This window comes from Kogia breviceps, chromosome 6 (assembly GCF_026419965.1).
Source record: "Kogia breviceps isolate mKogBre1 chromosome 6, mKogBre1 haplotype 1, whole genome shotgun sequence".
Lineage (NCBI taxonomy): Eukaryota > Metazoa > Chordata > Mammalia > Artiodactyla > Physeteridae > Kogia > Kogia breviceps.
In genome coordinates this window covers 57,379,666-57,392,971 of record NC_081315.1, presented here as the reverse complement: position 1 = coordinate 57,392,971, position 13,306 = coordinate 57,379,666, and the positions used below count along the sequence as shown (strand labels likewise).

The window sequence follows — 13,306 nt, the reverse complement described above, 5'->3', positions numbered from 1 at the left end:
GGACAGTTTCTTCACATATTTAATCCACTCCATAAACTTGAGATAAAAAAATTATAAACCAGGAGGCCAGATATTAAGATCAGTAAAGGAAGAACTTGCTCCTTTCTCTTCGTTACCTGAGACACAGACAGGACATGAACCCCACTCCACCCCTCACCCCCCTCCAGCTATGATGTGCTTCTAGACAACTTCCCATACTGTAATACTTTGGAAGGAAGGAATGACTCCCTGCATGGGGAGAAAAGAGCAAAGAAGAAAAATCAGAATGCTAAGTAGGGGCTTCTGAGGCTTTCAAGAAATAAAGTCTTTTCAAGCCAGCATCCTTTAATACTAGCAATAGCTGCTGAGAAGAGGGTAAGTCCACAGGGCAAGAAATTCAAAGAGGCCTGGGGGTTTCACTATGAGAGAAACTTACTTCCGCTTTCAAAGTAAAAGGGAAGACTTAGATTTTCGCGGCAGCAGGGTCACGCTGTGTATATAATCAAACAGACAGCACTGGCCCCATAACCAAACAGAGGAAAGAGGAAGGCGGGAGAGCGCAAGTGAAAATAGAACCCTGCTCTGCCCGGGAGGGTGACATCAGCATTTAGTCTCGGGGACAGGAAGCAAATGAGGTTAAAACTCCATGCAAAGGGAAATTGGCCATTATCTGTCAGTTTCCACGGGACTTCTAATCCTTGGATTCCTTCCCAGGCCGCAGGGTCCTCTCCCCAGGTTTCTGTTTCCCCTAAATCCCCATCTAAGTCATAAACGCCCCTTCGATGGGGTTTTCAGTCGTAAACGTGTTTTCTCTCAGCCCTGTCTGGACAATTTCCAATAGGAGGCCTGGGAAACAAGCGAGGAATGTGCCTCTTGTGAGGGCGGCGGCCCCAGCCTTCAGGCCCAAGGGCCAAACCTGCTCCACGCCGCCGCATGAGGGGCAGCCCGACCACTCGGCGGGGCCACCGTCCTGCTGGCAACCGGAGAAAGTTCGCCACCTCCGGATAAAAAAAATAAGACTGTACCTCGAATGACTCCTAAATGACCCCAGCACCTCCTCCTCTCGTTCGGTAGACTTCTGTCCCAGTCACCGCAACCCAAGGCCGAACGACCCTCCTAGACCCGGCCCGGCGGCCTCCGCCCCAATGACCGGGCCCCTCCGAGGCCAACAGTCCCGCCGGCCTCAGCCCCAGCCTCGCGTGGAAGCTGCAAACCGGACCCCCCTCCCGGCATCCTTCGGAGAAGCGCCACCCCCTCGGGTTGGGAAGTGAGGGTAGAGGGGACACGCAGGAGGCAGAGGGAGAGATCCCGAGGCGCACAGCCACTACCTTTCTTCTCGACGTGCTTCACGGTGGGAGCAGCGCAGGTAGCAGAAACACTAGCAGGGCCACCAGCCGAGCAAGATGCTCCAGCTGCGACGGCAGCTTCCCCACCAAAGGTTCTGTAAAGTGACTGGCTGGGCATGCGCCGTGCGCTTCCACCTGCTGAGCCCAGAAGCTCCTCGCAAGCGCAAGCGCAGTGCAGAGTCAGGCCGGGGGCCTCGGTTCCCTCACTGGTTCCAACTGGTTCCCTCAATGGTGCGCACGTGTTAACTGTGCGCCTACTGAATGCCAGGCACTGCGCTCGGCACTGCACGCCGGCATAGACCCTCACAAGCCTTCCCTGTTCTAGTGGTGGAAGGAGATGTTCACCGTAAGATAGCAGATAATGTAACATTGCCTTGCATGTCCTTCGAATGAGGAGAGGCGCATAGTGCCATGAAATCACATGGTGGGGGACCTGACCAAACCTAGGGATCAGGGAAGTCTCCCCAGGGGAAATGCTAACCTGGAAATTTAAGGTGGATAAATTACTAAGATGCAAGAAGAGACTTCAAAGGTAGGCAAGGGCAGACCATTCTAGGCCTTGTTCTTTATCCTAAGAAGGTTCCATCTAACTTTCTTTGCTAGAAAAAATGGTCACTAGCTCTATGGTGTTTTGCAGTTGAAATTCCTTGTTGCCATTAATTTCACCAACCTGTGAGGTTAGTAATAGCTTTCTCAGCTGAGGGAACTGAGGCTCATAGAAGTTAAGTATTTGGCACACAGATGTTAAGTAGCAAGGCTGGGACCTGAACCCAGCTCCACCATACCCATGGTCACAATTATTACCAAAAATTAAACATAACCAAATGAATAAGGTGTGTCAAAGATCACCACAAGTTTTCTTCAAAAAGAATACTTAATATTGTATTTAAGCATAATAATCCATCTAGAAACCAGTCCAAAAATGTGCATTGTGTAACAGAAAATGCTAGTATCTGTTCCCCTCCTACTCTACAGCATGCATTCTCAATGCGGGGGAGGAAGGATTGCCCTCAAGGGGACAGAAAATTGGTTCCTTGGGGGGCTAAAAAATCTTAGATATTACAATGACTTATGGTCCACCAAAGTTCAACCATACCCAACAAAATTTTATTTCATAATATTTAATTTTTCTTTTTAGGAAGAAATTAAATTAAATTTAGATTTATGTTAACTTAAATTTGATCTAATTTATCTCAGGAGAAGCAATTATGAAAAAAAAGGTTGAGAAACACTGTTCTACAGTAATGGAACCCTCAAATTTTAGTGGATCAACCAGAATAAAGATCACATTTCTTAACTTACCCTGCAGCTAGCTGTGGCCATGTGAATAAATTCTTGTCCAGGGTATGGACAAGTGATAAGTGAAGAAATGAGAGGCATGCCCTTTTTCTGCCTTCCCACCAAGCTGTACTTTGAAAGTGGACATGGTGGCAAGCCCCTGTTGGCCACGTGCATGAGGGCAGCAACGTAGAGATGGTGATAAAGCAACAAGCTAGAAGGAGCCCGGGAGACCTCAGAACCACCGTACCAGCCCTAGTCACCTGCCTCTGCTCAGGGAAACACACTCTTATCTAGTTAGCCACTATTAATTTGGATTTTCATTACATGCAACTGATCTCTTACTCTTATTTTATTTTATTGTGGTAAAAAACATGTACCATCAAATTTACCATCTGAACCATTTCTAAATATGCAGTTCAGTAGTGTTAAGTATATTCACATTATTGTACAACAGATCTCTAGAACTTTTTCATCTTGCAACACTGAAACCCTAAACCCACTAAAGATTAATTTCATCTCACCCTTTCCCCCAGCCCTTGACACCCACCTTTCTACTTTCTGTTTCTAAGATTTGACTTTAGATACTTCCTATGACTATTTGTTCTTTTGTGACTGGTTTATTTCGCTGAGCATAATATTCTCAAGGTTCATCCATGTTGTAGCATGTGACAAGATTTCCTTCTTTTTTAAGGCTGCATAATATTACATTGCATGTATATACAACGTTTTCTTTATCCATTCATCTGTCAATGGACATTTGGGTTGCTTCATTTCTTAGCTATTGTGAATAATGCTGCGATGAACATGGGTGTGCATATATCTCTTTGAGATCCTGCTTTGAATTATTTTGAACATATTCCCAGAGGTGGGATTGTTGGATCATATGGTAATTCTATTTTTAAATTTTGAGAGCCCTCTAGTTTTTTAAGGAACCTCTATATTGTTTTCCATAATGGCTGCATCATTTTATATTCCCACCAACAGTGCACAAGGGTTCCAACTTTTCCACATCCTTGCCAACACTTGTTATTTTCTGTTTTTTGATAGTGGCATCCTGGTGTGTATGAGGTGATAACTCATTGTGGTTTTGATTTGCATTTCCCTAACAATTAGTGACGTTGAACTTTTTTCATGTGCTTATTGCCCATTTATATATCTTCTTTAGAGGAATGTGTATATTCGAGTCTGCCCATTTTTTAATCAGGTTATTTGGATTTTGTTATTGTAGAAGTTCCATATAATATTAACTCCTTATCAGTTATATGTTTTGCAATTATTTGCTCCCATTCCATAGGTTGCTTTTTCACTCTGTTGATTGTTTTCTTTGATACACAGTTTTTAAGTTTGATGTAGTACCCATTGTCTATTTTCAACTGATCCATTATTCTATCTATTTAAAAAAATAATAATCTGTAGCAGCAATGACATAAAAAACAAAAAGAGCCTGCCATAGTAGAAAATGACTTAGTCCCTGAATTAATTAAGATGCCTTTTAATGTATTTTGATTGTTTAAGTTTGTTGAGTAAGCAATATAAGAAAAAATAAATGTGGCCACATATTATACATAAAGATATTCTACAAATAGTAAGAAAATTTGAAGAGTGTTTTACTTATCTGGACTTTAATATTTCCCATCTGGAAACCACATCTCCAGCCCTTCTTGTATGGTGTTATTATATTCATTATATAACTTATTCTTCATCCAGGTGACCAGCTGTGAGTGTGCTAAAGTCTGCCAGTGATGATGGTTTCACATCTCTTATGATAAACTACCCATTTATGTGAAATGGAAAGATATAAAGCATGCAGAAATTCCCTTGGATCAGAGAGTAGGGTTTCCCCCAGCACAATTAAGTTTGTGGTCAGTTTAGCTGGATCAGCTAAGACAACCAGCCAATCAGATTTTAGGAGGGAAATGGATTTCCTAAATAAATATGACTTCCAAGAGCATGTTCTCTAAAGAATTTCTCAGACTTAAAATCTAATACAGGAGTGACTCAGTAGAACAGATACAGGAGCGACTCCATTCTACCACTATGAAGAAAAGTGGTGTTCCTCTCCTTTTGGGTATCATCTTCCTGACTCTGACTGGAGTTCAAGGTAAGGGATTCTGAGTTATATTGGGTTAGTAAAGTCAGAGATGTGAACTGCTAGAAAAGTCTCTTGATTTGCCAGTAAAGGTAACTGCTTGGTGTGCATCAGAAAGTGTGGTCAATTATCCAAAGTTCATATCTTGGACCTGCCAAGTCAAATACAAGTCTTCTCAGTCCACGTGTGTGAATTCCTGGCACAGAGTAAGTGTTCAATAAATGTTGAACTGGGTGATAATGAGATGGGAGACTTTGTCTCCTAAATTATTTTTGTCACCCTGACCGTGTTTCTTGATAAGTATGTCTGTGGTTAACCAATTAAGTATCCAATAATCAGAGGGGTTGTCCCTAATCTGTTTACTAACTACCTTTGTTATTTGGGGCAAATTAATGAAATTTTCTAGACTTCAGTTTCCTCCGCTGTAAAATGGAGATTTTATAGTTATGCTTCTTCTACCTACTATACAATGTATGGCTTATAGGAAGTACTGAGTAAATGTATGTTGAATAAATGAAAGAATTAAGGAATGAAGATAGTGTATTTTAAAGAATTTTCAAAAGTTTAAAGCACTACTGAAAACCAAGGCAGTGGGAAAGATCAGGATGGTGGTGGTAATTAGTTATTTTAAGTGGAGCTTTTTGTTGAAATGAGTACCAACTCCATTTCACTAAGGTCAGATGAAAAATGGCTTTGGGAGTTGCTTGAGATACCATGGTCTGCATAGCACACATGAATTAGGTATCTGTGTATCTGACCTGTGATAGACATTTATTGAATATTATAAAAATCCCTTTTCCTAAGGTTGTAAAATATGGTAGTTAAGAGTAATGCCTTTGGGGCTTCCCTGGTGGCGCAGTGGTTGAGAGTCCGCCTGCCGATGCAGGGGACACGGGTTCGTGCCCAGGTCCGGAAAGATCCCACATGCCGCGGAGCGGCTGGGCCCGTGAGCCATGGCCTCTGAGCCTGCGCGTCCGGAGCCTGTGCTCCGCAACGGGAGAGGCCACAGCAGTGAGAGGCTCGCGTACCGCAAAAAAAAAAAAAAAAAAAAAAAAAAGAGTAATGCCTTTGGACCCAAAGAAACCTGAGCTGAGACCCTGCACTTGTCCCCTAAAAGCTGAAAGGCTTTGTTTTTTACTTAACTTCTCTGAACGGATTCTTTATCTATAAAACGGAGATAACACCTACTCAAAATCTCGTGGTAATGATTAACAGACACTCAGTAAATGATATTAATAATCATGACTAAGTCAAATGTATCATTTAGGTGGATCACCTAAATTGAGACATTGCTCTAAATCGATGTTTTCTACCTCTCTTTTTCCCTTAGGAGCTCCAGTAATGAGGAATGGACGCTGTTCTTGCATCAACACCAGCCCAGGGACGATCCATTCAAAATCCTTAAAGGACCTTAAACAATTTGCCCCAAGCCCTTCTTGTGAGAAAACTGAAATCATGTAAGTAAAAACTCATCCAACACATATGCTCCAGCAATAAGTTTAGTGTGAGTATTACCCTCAGAATACTTGCCCATTCAGACACTTAAAATGCAGATTGTTGCCCCTCCATAAATCCGGTCTACTTCTTCCTTTTCTTCTAAAAAAACAAGCAATTTCTGGTAGAGATTAGGAACCAAAGATGACATGTTCATTGTAGAAAATGTTTAATGTAAATGACCCCAAAGAAGAAATTAAAAATCGTCTATAATCCTACCATTTAGTGATAGGTAGTGTTAATCTCTCTGCATATATTCTTTCAAATCTCCCTCATTGGCTTTGTGTGTACATATATAGACACTATATATATATATTTATACACACAATGTATGTACACAAAAATAAAATCATACACTACATACTGTTTTGTAATCTGCTTTTACATCAACACTATATAATGAACATTTCCTCACGTCAGTAAATCTTCTGTAATAACATCATTTTTTCCTAATAATGTCAATTTTAATGGCCAAATTTTATTCTATCATGTGGATGTACCATAATCTATATGACCAACACCTAAATGTAGGGTATTTCCAATTTTTTTGCTATTGAAAACAAACTGCTATTGTAGCAATATTGTGTCTTTAATTATTTCCTATTAGTAATACCTTTCTAGAGATTAGAATTGCTAGATTAAAGGATATGCCTATTGTAAGGTTTTTGAAACCTAAATCAAGGATGATGTATAGAATGACTACTCTTATTCTTAGATTAGACAGAAATTAAAGAAAAAAGTCTTTAAATTGTTCCTGGAGAATCTGATGTAATTTTAAAAATTCAACCAGTCTGTTAATCTTATCTTAGGAAAACATTTTATTTATGTTTTAAGTTGTTTCACTAGAACATTTAGCAAAATTCATGCTCATTTTCATTGTTTTTGGGGAAAAGAAAGTATATTGGCAACTTTTCTATTTTATATTTTCACTTAAACATAAGTAGCTTTTTCCAGCATAACAGAACCAATATTATGTTTAGATTTAACTTTCTCCTATTGCATATACCTGTTGGATTTTTTTAACTTAGAGTTATGTGCTATCCTAGAAATGCATCTAAGTCCCCTCAGTCACTTAAAAACTGAAAAGGCAGGAAAAAGACTGCAAGTCTCAGATGCTTATAGTGATGACACAAATACATTTTTAATTGGGGAATTGAATTCTGTGGATAAGATGAAGCATTTAAATTATTAAAAGTAAAAAAAAATCTTGTTGCTATTTCTTTGGTAGTGCTACAATGAAGAATGGGGATCAAACCTGTCTAAACCCAGATTCAACATATGTGAAAGAATTGATTAAAGAGTGGGAGAAACAGGTTGGTGGAAAAAAAAGAACAAAATTTTCTTTCTTTTAGAAATTAACTTTGGAAGACAAAGAATTATGTAGTTCCTTTAAGGATACATTCTTCATTCATGTTATTGTGCTCCTATTTTTTTCATAGAATGATGTCATCACCTTGAGGTTTAATGGTAGTCCTGCTTACAATATCACTTGTCTATCTTTCCCAGTAGAATGTGTGTCCCATGAGGGTAGGGAGCTTGTCTTTCCTATCCAATACAATAAATGTGTATTGAATGGTAGACAGTGAGGATAGAAAGGAAATAAGGTAGGGAATTCCATGGTGGTCCAGTGGTTAGGACTTGGCACTTTCACTGCCAGGGCCTGGGTTCAATCTCTGGTTGGAGAACTACTACCACATGGCACAACCAAAAAAAAAAAAAAGTAATAAGATAAAGTCCCTTCCTGCTGTAGCAAATTTGCTAACAATTAATTATAGTACAATGTGAAAAATATAAAATAAATATATGTACAAAAATCTTGAAGATGGGCTTCCCTGGTGGCGCAGTGGTTGAGAGTCCGCCTGCCGATGCAGGGGACGCGGGTTCGTGCCCTGGTCCGGGAGGATCCCACGTGCCGCGGAGCGGCTGGGCCCGTGAGCCGTGGCCGCTGAGCCTGCGCGTCCGGAGCCTGTGCTTCGCAACGGGAGAGGCCACAACAGTGAGAGGCCCGCATATCACAAAAAAAAAAAAAAAAAAAAAAAATTCTTGAAGATAATAGAAGAAGAAGTAATTAACTTTGCCAGAGGACAAGAAGAAAGGGTTAAGGAAGACTTTTTATATCAGGTGACATTTGATTTGGGTCTTGAAGGATAAGTAGTTCACCAGGAGGGTAAGGACAGCATGAAAAGAAAGACTAGAATCATGAGAGAGCTCACTGTGCTCCGGGAACCTCGGGTAATGTGGCTGGAGTTTGTGTGGAGGGAGTGAAGGGATTGAGATAGAAAAGTAGACCAGGAAAGGGGAAAGAATCCTGCATGGTGTGCTAAGGAGTTAAGTTTGAAGAGGGCCACAGAATATGTAGTTGGGCGCTTGGTTCTGGACTCTGACAGACTAGCAGTTCTGCCACATCCTAGCTGTGCAACTTTGGGCAAGTCACCCTTTCCGAGCCTCAGTCTCCTCATCTGTAAACATTGGATGATAATAGTACCAACCTCAGAAAACCATAATTAGGACAGGTGGGTCATAAGCAAGATTGGAGTGCGGTAGTAATGAGCACAGAAAGTGGACAAAAGAGAACCAGTCAGAAGGCTATTGCCTCCTCATCAAAGTGAGTGAAATAGAATCAAAAAGAGCCCCACTGAGACTGAAGCAACTTTAAACTGGTTCTGAGGATAAAGAAAGACCACAGTCTGGAGAGTCCAAATATAATATAAGGAAGGAAAAATGGTAAGATAGAGAAACATTACCCTTTTTTTTTCTGTCTCCTCACAGGTCAACCAAAAGAAAAAGCAAAAGAAAGGGAAAAAATATAAAAAAACCAAGAAAGTTCCAAAAGTTAAAAAATCTCTACATCCTCCTCAAAAGAAGACTACATGAGCTACCATTTTACCAGCAAGTATTTTGTGTTAAAAAGTTTCTTTTTAACTATACTGAAATAATTCCAAAAAGGGATGGCATCTTAATACATAAACTTGTTGATTTGAACTAGAAAATTTAAAGCATTATTTTGAAATTGTAATTAAAGGTAGAAAGTTTCTTTTAAAATCCAAATGTGAAGAATTGTTATAGGCTAGAGTTTATCTTTGTTCTTCCACCTCTGACCAACTGAATTTCACCATGCTTAAGCCCACAATCTCAGTAATGCCCACATCTGGACAAATGTCCTCACAACCACATCCCGCACACAACAGCTGCCTGGGAGAACAGCTGTAGTCTTCCCAGGACTCCAGAGAATATACTGAGGCACACGTCAGCAGGCCCCAGCCTAGCAGCATGCTGGTAAGCCGAGCAGTTTGGAATCGAGCTGGACCTCACCAAGCTGCCATAGCCATCCATCGGCATCTGTATTTGAATCTGCCTGTGGGCCTCTCATACAATGCATCTGAAATATTCATGCTGGTTGTTTCTGGGGATCACCACTGGAGAACACTAGCAATTGGCTTTCAGAACCTTCTGTCTGGTTTTGAGGCCATGTGACTCCATCTTGCCCGCCCAGGGTAACCGCTTTATTCCTTTCTGTTGCCTTTGCTTCAGTCAAGCCAGTTCCTCACCGTCCTACCACAATTCAAGTGCCTGCCCCCTCTGCTACACAGGTCACGCTCTCACTCACCTCCGTCTACTGCTTTCTCACTCTTTCCCCAACACCCCACAGAAATACCTCCTTCTCTTCACTCATCCTCACTTGATTCAGTCTTTGAAGCTCATTTTAATCCTGCCTCTTAAATAAAATCTTCTGGATACTTGGATTATTTTAAAACTCCTATTTCACTTGTGTTCAGTACCATACAGATGAGCATTTAATTGTTTTCTAATTATTTTTTGTCTGTTAATTTTAACTCTCCAACAAGATTGTCAGCTCCTTGAGGGCACGGGACACAGTTTAGTCCCCGGAATCTACCACTGTGCCTAATATACTGTGGAACTAGGTTTCAAATAATTTCTTGATTGCAGTTGTTACAGGTAGGAGGGCAACCAGACCATCTCCTCAAAGCAGGAGCTGGCTATTTATTGGCTACTCCATATATCTAACCCCTGGTAACATCTTCTACTCATTATCCTCAGGCCATTATCACTTTGGGGACTGGGGGTGATGCAACATCCTTGTTTTCTTCTGACAGGATGTTAACTTGGCCTCTCCGAAAGATAAGAAGGAAATGTTTAAATCACTTAAGGATATTCTAAACTGTTGTCATTAAGCATACAGGATACTTAGAATCATAGAATCTTACAATGGGAAGGGGCTTTAGAGATCACCCAGTGCCCAGCCTTTCCCCACCCAATACAAAAATTCCTTCAATACCATTCCTGACAAGCCTCACTTTTCTATGATCTTACGAGAAAGCCACCAAGATCCTTTCAACAACTCATTTTAGGTAGATATGAATTTCTTTGTCAGTTTAACTTGTTTCAAAGTTTGTAAAGTATTGTCGTTATCGATTACCACACCAGCTCTCATGAAGAAAGGGGGTATTAAGTTTCCAAGAGCCAGAGGGAGCAGTAAATCCTGTTAGTGGAAGCATGGCTGGTGCCCAGTTAGCCTCTGCAGGGCTTGAAAACCCTCTTAAAGAGGAGGTTCTGAGAACTGTGTCAGAGAGAACGTCTTTGGCCAGAATTTAAATCTATGCCTACCTTCCCAATTTTTGTCACTCCTTACGCTGCAGATGATTTTCAGTGCTTCCCAGTGGTGATCCCAAACAACGTCTTAACTTGTCATGAAACTCTTTAGCTCCTTTCATGTAACTCCCCCTGAAAAATCTAAATGTTTCATAGTCTGAGAGTCTGACCCAGTTACCCTGCATCTCATCTCATTGGTAAAGTGGACAGTGTATAACTGATACCCAAAGACCACATGTTTTGACTAAGTAGCTATGACATATGTATACATGATAATCATTCATCATTTATATAAACATATATACTCTCTAAGCAAATAATTAAGTGCAAAGCAGTATTGACATATATACCCTGTACTTTGAAATATTTTCTTTGTTAAAAGACAATGCTATCAATAAATGCACCACTGATCAGAAAACAAGTCTTGATTTTTTAATGTCTCAGACATGTACCCCAACTATTGCATGTGTAACAGTAATTCTCATGTGTCCTTATTCATTTGGTTTCATCTCAAATAAAGTGTAATTGAGATAAAGACATGGAAGCTCTTTAAAGTGCTCTTTGGAGACAAAAAAACTTCAGCGGAAAATTTGACAATACCTTATAATAACATTGACTTACAAGAGTTTATGCGGAATGCGATTTATTTCCTAATCCTCAAGGGGAATGCTATTCCGATAAGAAATATACCCAGGAGACCAAAAATGTCCTGACTCTTTTCCATAACCTAAAACTATATATGTTTAAGTATTATAAAGCCTCAAGTAGTTATGGAGACCCAAACATAGGATAAGTTATTCCAGAGTCCAGAAAACTTGGGCTGGAGGTATTATGCAGTATGGAGTCTCTAAGAAGGTTGGGAGTGGACAGAGATACCAGCCTTGTACATTTGAGATATGCTTGAGAGGCCAGATATGTGTGATATTTGGGCAGGTAGCAGCTGCTGATGGTGAACATGACAAAGCCCACAAGGACCTTAACCTGAGACACAGCAGGACGCTGTGGAGAGAGCTAAGATTCTGGCTTCTGAGGTATCTGAGTTAAGATCAATCCCACCACTTACTAGCTGTGTGACCTTGGTTCAAGCACACTTTTTAACCTCCCTGTACACCAAGTTCCTCCTCCAGGATTGTTGTGAGGAACAGGCCCAGCATAGATCTTGGTGCATAGCAAGTCCTCAGGGTCAGTCCCAGCCTCCCCTGACCATTTGCCTCTGCTGCACTTTCTTCGCAACAGAGGGTGTTTCACATCTCATACACACAGAGAGATGTTTCCAGGACTGTAAAAATAGGTTGGAGAAAGGAGATTAAAAGCTCTTGATTAGATATAGTGATAGACACGGTGGATCCTGTGGACCCCAGCTCGCACTTGCTTTCCTCTGAGTTCACTTTGTCTCCATGACTGGTGGCCTTGTGACCAGCAATGGTCCCAGGTCCTCCACCAGATGCTTGGAAGTGGACCTAGAGAGGCAGTAGTTACATAGAAGCAAGCTTCCCATAGGTCCCTAGCAGTCCCAGTTTGACAGCTGGACGGTCTTAGCTTCTTGGATTTTTCTCACAAACTCTTATGTGTATAACTGTACCAGTGCTTCTGAAGGTTTTTGGTCAGTGAATCTTTCTCCAGTCCCTTGACTATCCTCCCAGACTTTCCTTTCCCAAGATCCTCCCTCATCTGTGTAACATCTGATTCCTATAGTAAATCCTCTAATCCCTTAATATTCAGAGCGACTCTGCTTCCCTGATACACCTGTGTCCGAAGCACTCTTCTTTGCACAGCTGTTCCTGCCTCTTCATTTGAATTTTAGCTTCAATGTCATTTCACAGTCTCCTTCCCTTATCACCCTTAGTGAAATAACCATTCTCTCCCCAGACCCTGTCTGTTGTAGCGTTTTCCAAAGTGGGATGTATACACCCTATGGGGTAGATAAAATTAGAGTATTTATAACATATTTTGTCTGAAAAATAAGAACGAAGTGAAGATTTACTATAAATCTGAAGTCAGCAATTGATACTGTCAGCTTCACTCAATGCATTTGTCAGGTGAGCCTGTGTCACATACTGATTTCCTGTGGAAAAAGTGAGACTTCCTTACCTGGGAGGGATTGACACACGCCCTCCTTCAGACACTTTCTGCCCTTTGCAACAATGGGTTGCCACTTATGTGGGCACAGTCCTCTATGGCTAACTCTAAACTAGAACCAGAATCATGAGGATAATAAGACAGACTGCTAACTAAGCCAATCTTGACAAAATGGGCAAGTGGCTTTAAAAGATTCCTAAGGGGACTTCCCTGATGGTCCAGTGGTTAAGACTCCACGCTCCCAATGCTGGGACCCGGGGTCAATCCCTGGTCAGGGAACTAGATCCCACATGCATGCTGCAACTAAGACCTGATGCAGCCAAATAAATAAATAAATTTTTTTTTAAAAAAGAAAAAGATTCCCACTAAGAAATTCATGTGGAAGGTAATAATAATAATGCAAACAAACTAACCAAAGAATAAAACA

At 41.0% G+C, this 13,306-nt stretch overlaps 1 protein-coding gene across 1 annotated transcript; it reads left to right on the top strand.

Annotated features, from left to right (window-relative positions):
• Positions 1–4,565: 4,565 nt before the first annotated feature.
• CXCL9 (C-X-C motif chemokine ligand 9) lies at positions 4,566–11,214 on the top strand. The gene is made up of 4 exons (XM_059066888.2): positions 4,566–4,707; positions 6,026–6,152; positions 7,418–7,502; positions 8,959–11,214. The coding sequence occupies exons 1-4, from the start codon at positions 4,644–4,646 to the stop codon at positions 9,061–9,063; spliced, it is 381 nt and encodes a 126-aa protein (XP_058922871.2). The 5' UTR covers positions 4,566–4,643; the 3' UTR covers positions 9,064–11,214.
• The last annotated feature ends 2,092 nt before the right edge of the window (positions 11,215–13,306 follow it).

Bases quoted from the DNA above. Each gene is read 5' to 3' on its own strand.
- CXCL9 (XM_059066888.2), top strand. From the start codon at position 4,644: ATGAAGAAAAGTGGTGTTCCTCTCCTTTTGGGTATCATCTTCCTGACT. The intron at 6,153-7,417 runs GTAAGTAAAAAC...TTTCTTTGGTAG, and splicing joins TGTGAGAAAACTGAAATCAT to TGCTACAATGAAGAATGGGG. The intron at 7,503-8,958 runs GTTGGTGGAAAA...GTCTCCTCACAG, and splicing joins TTAAAGAGTGGGAGAAACAG to GTCAACCAAAAGAAAAAGCA.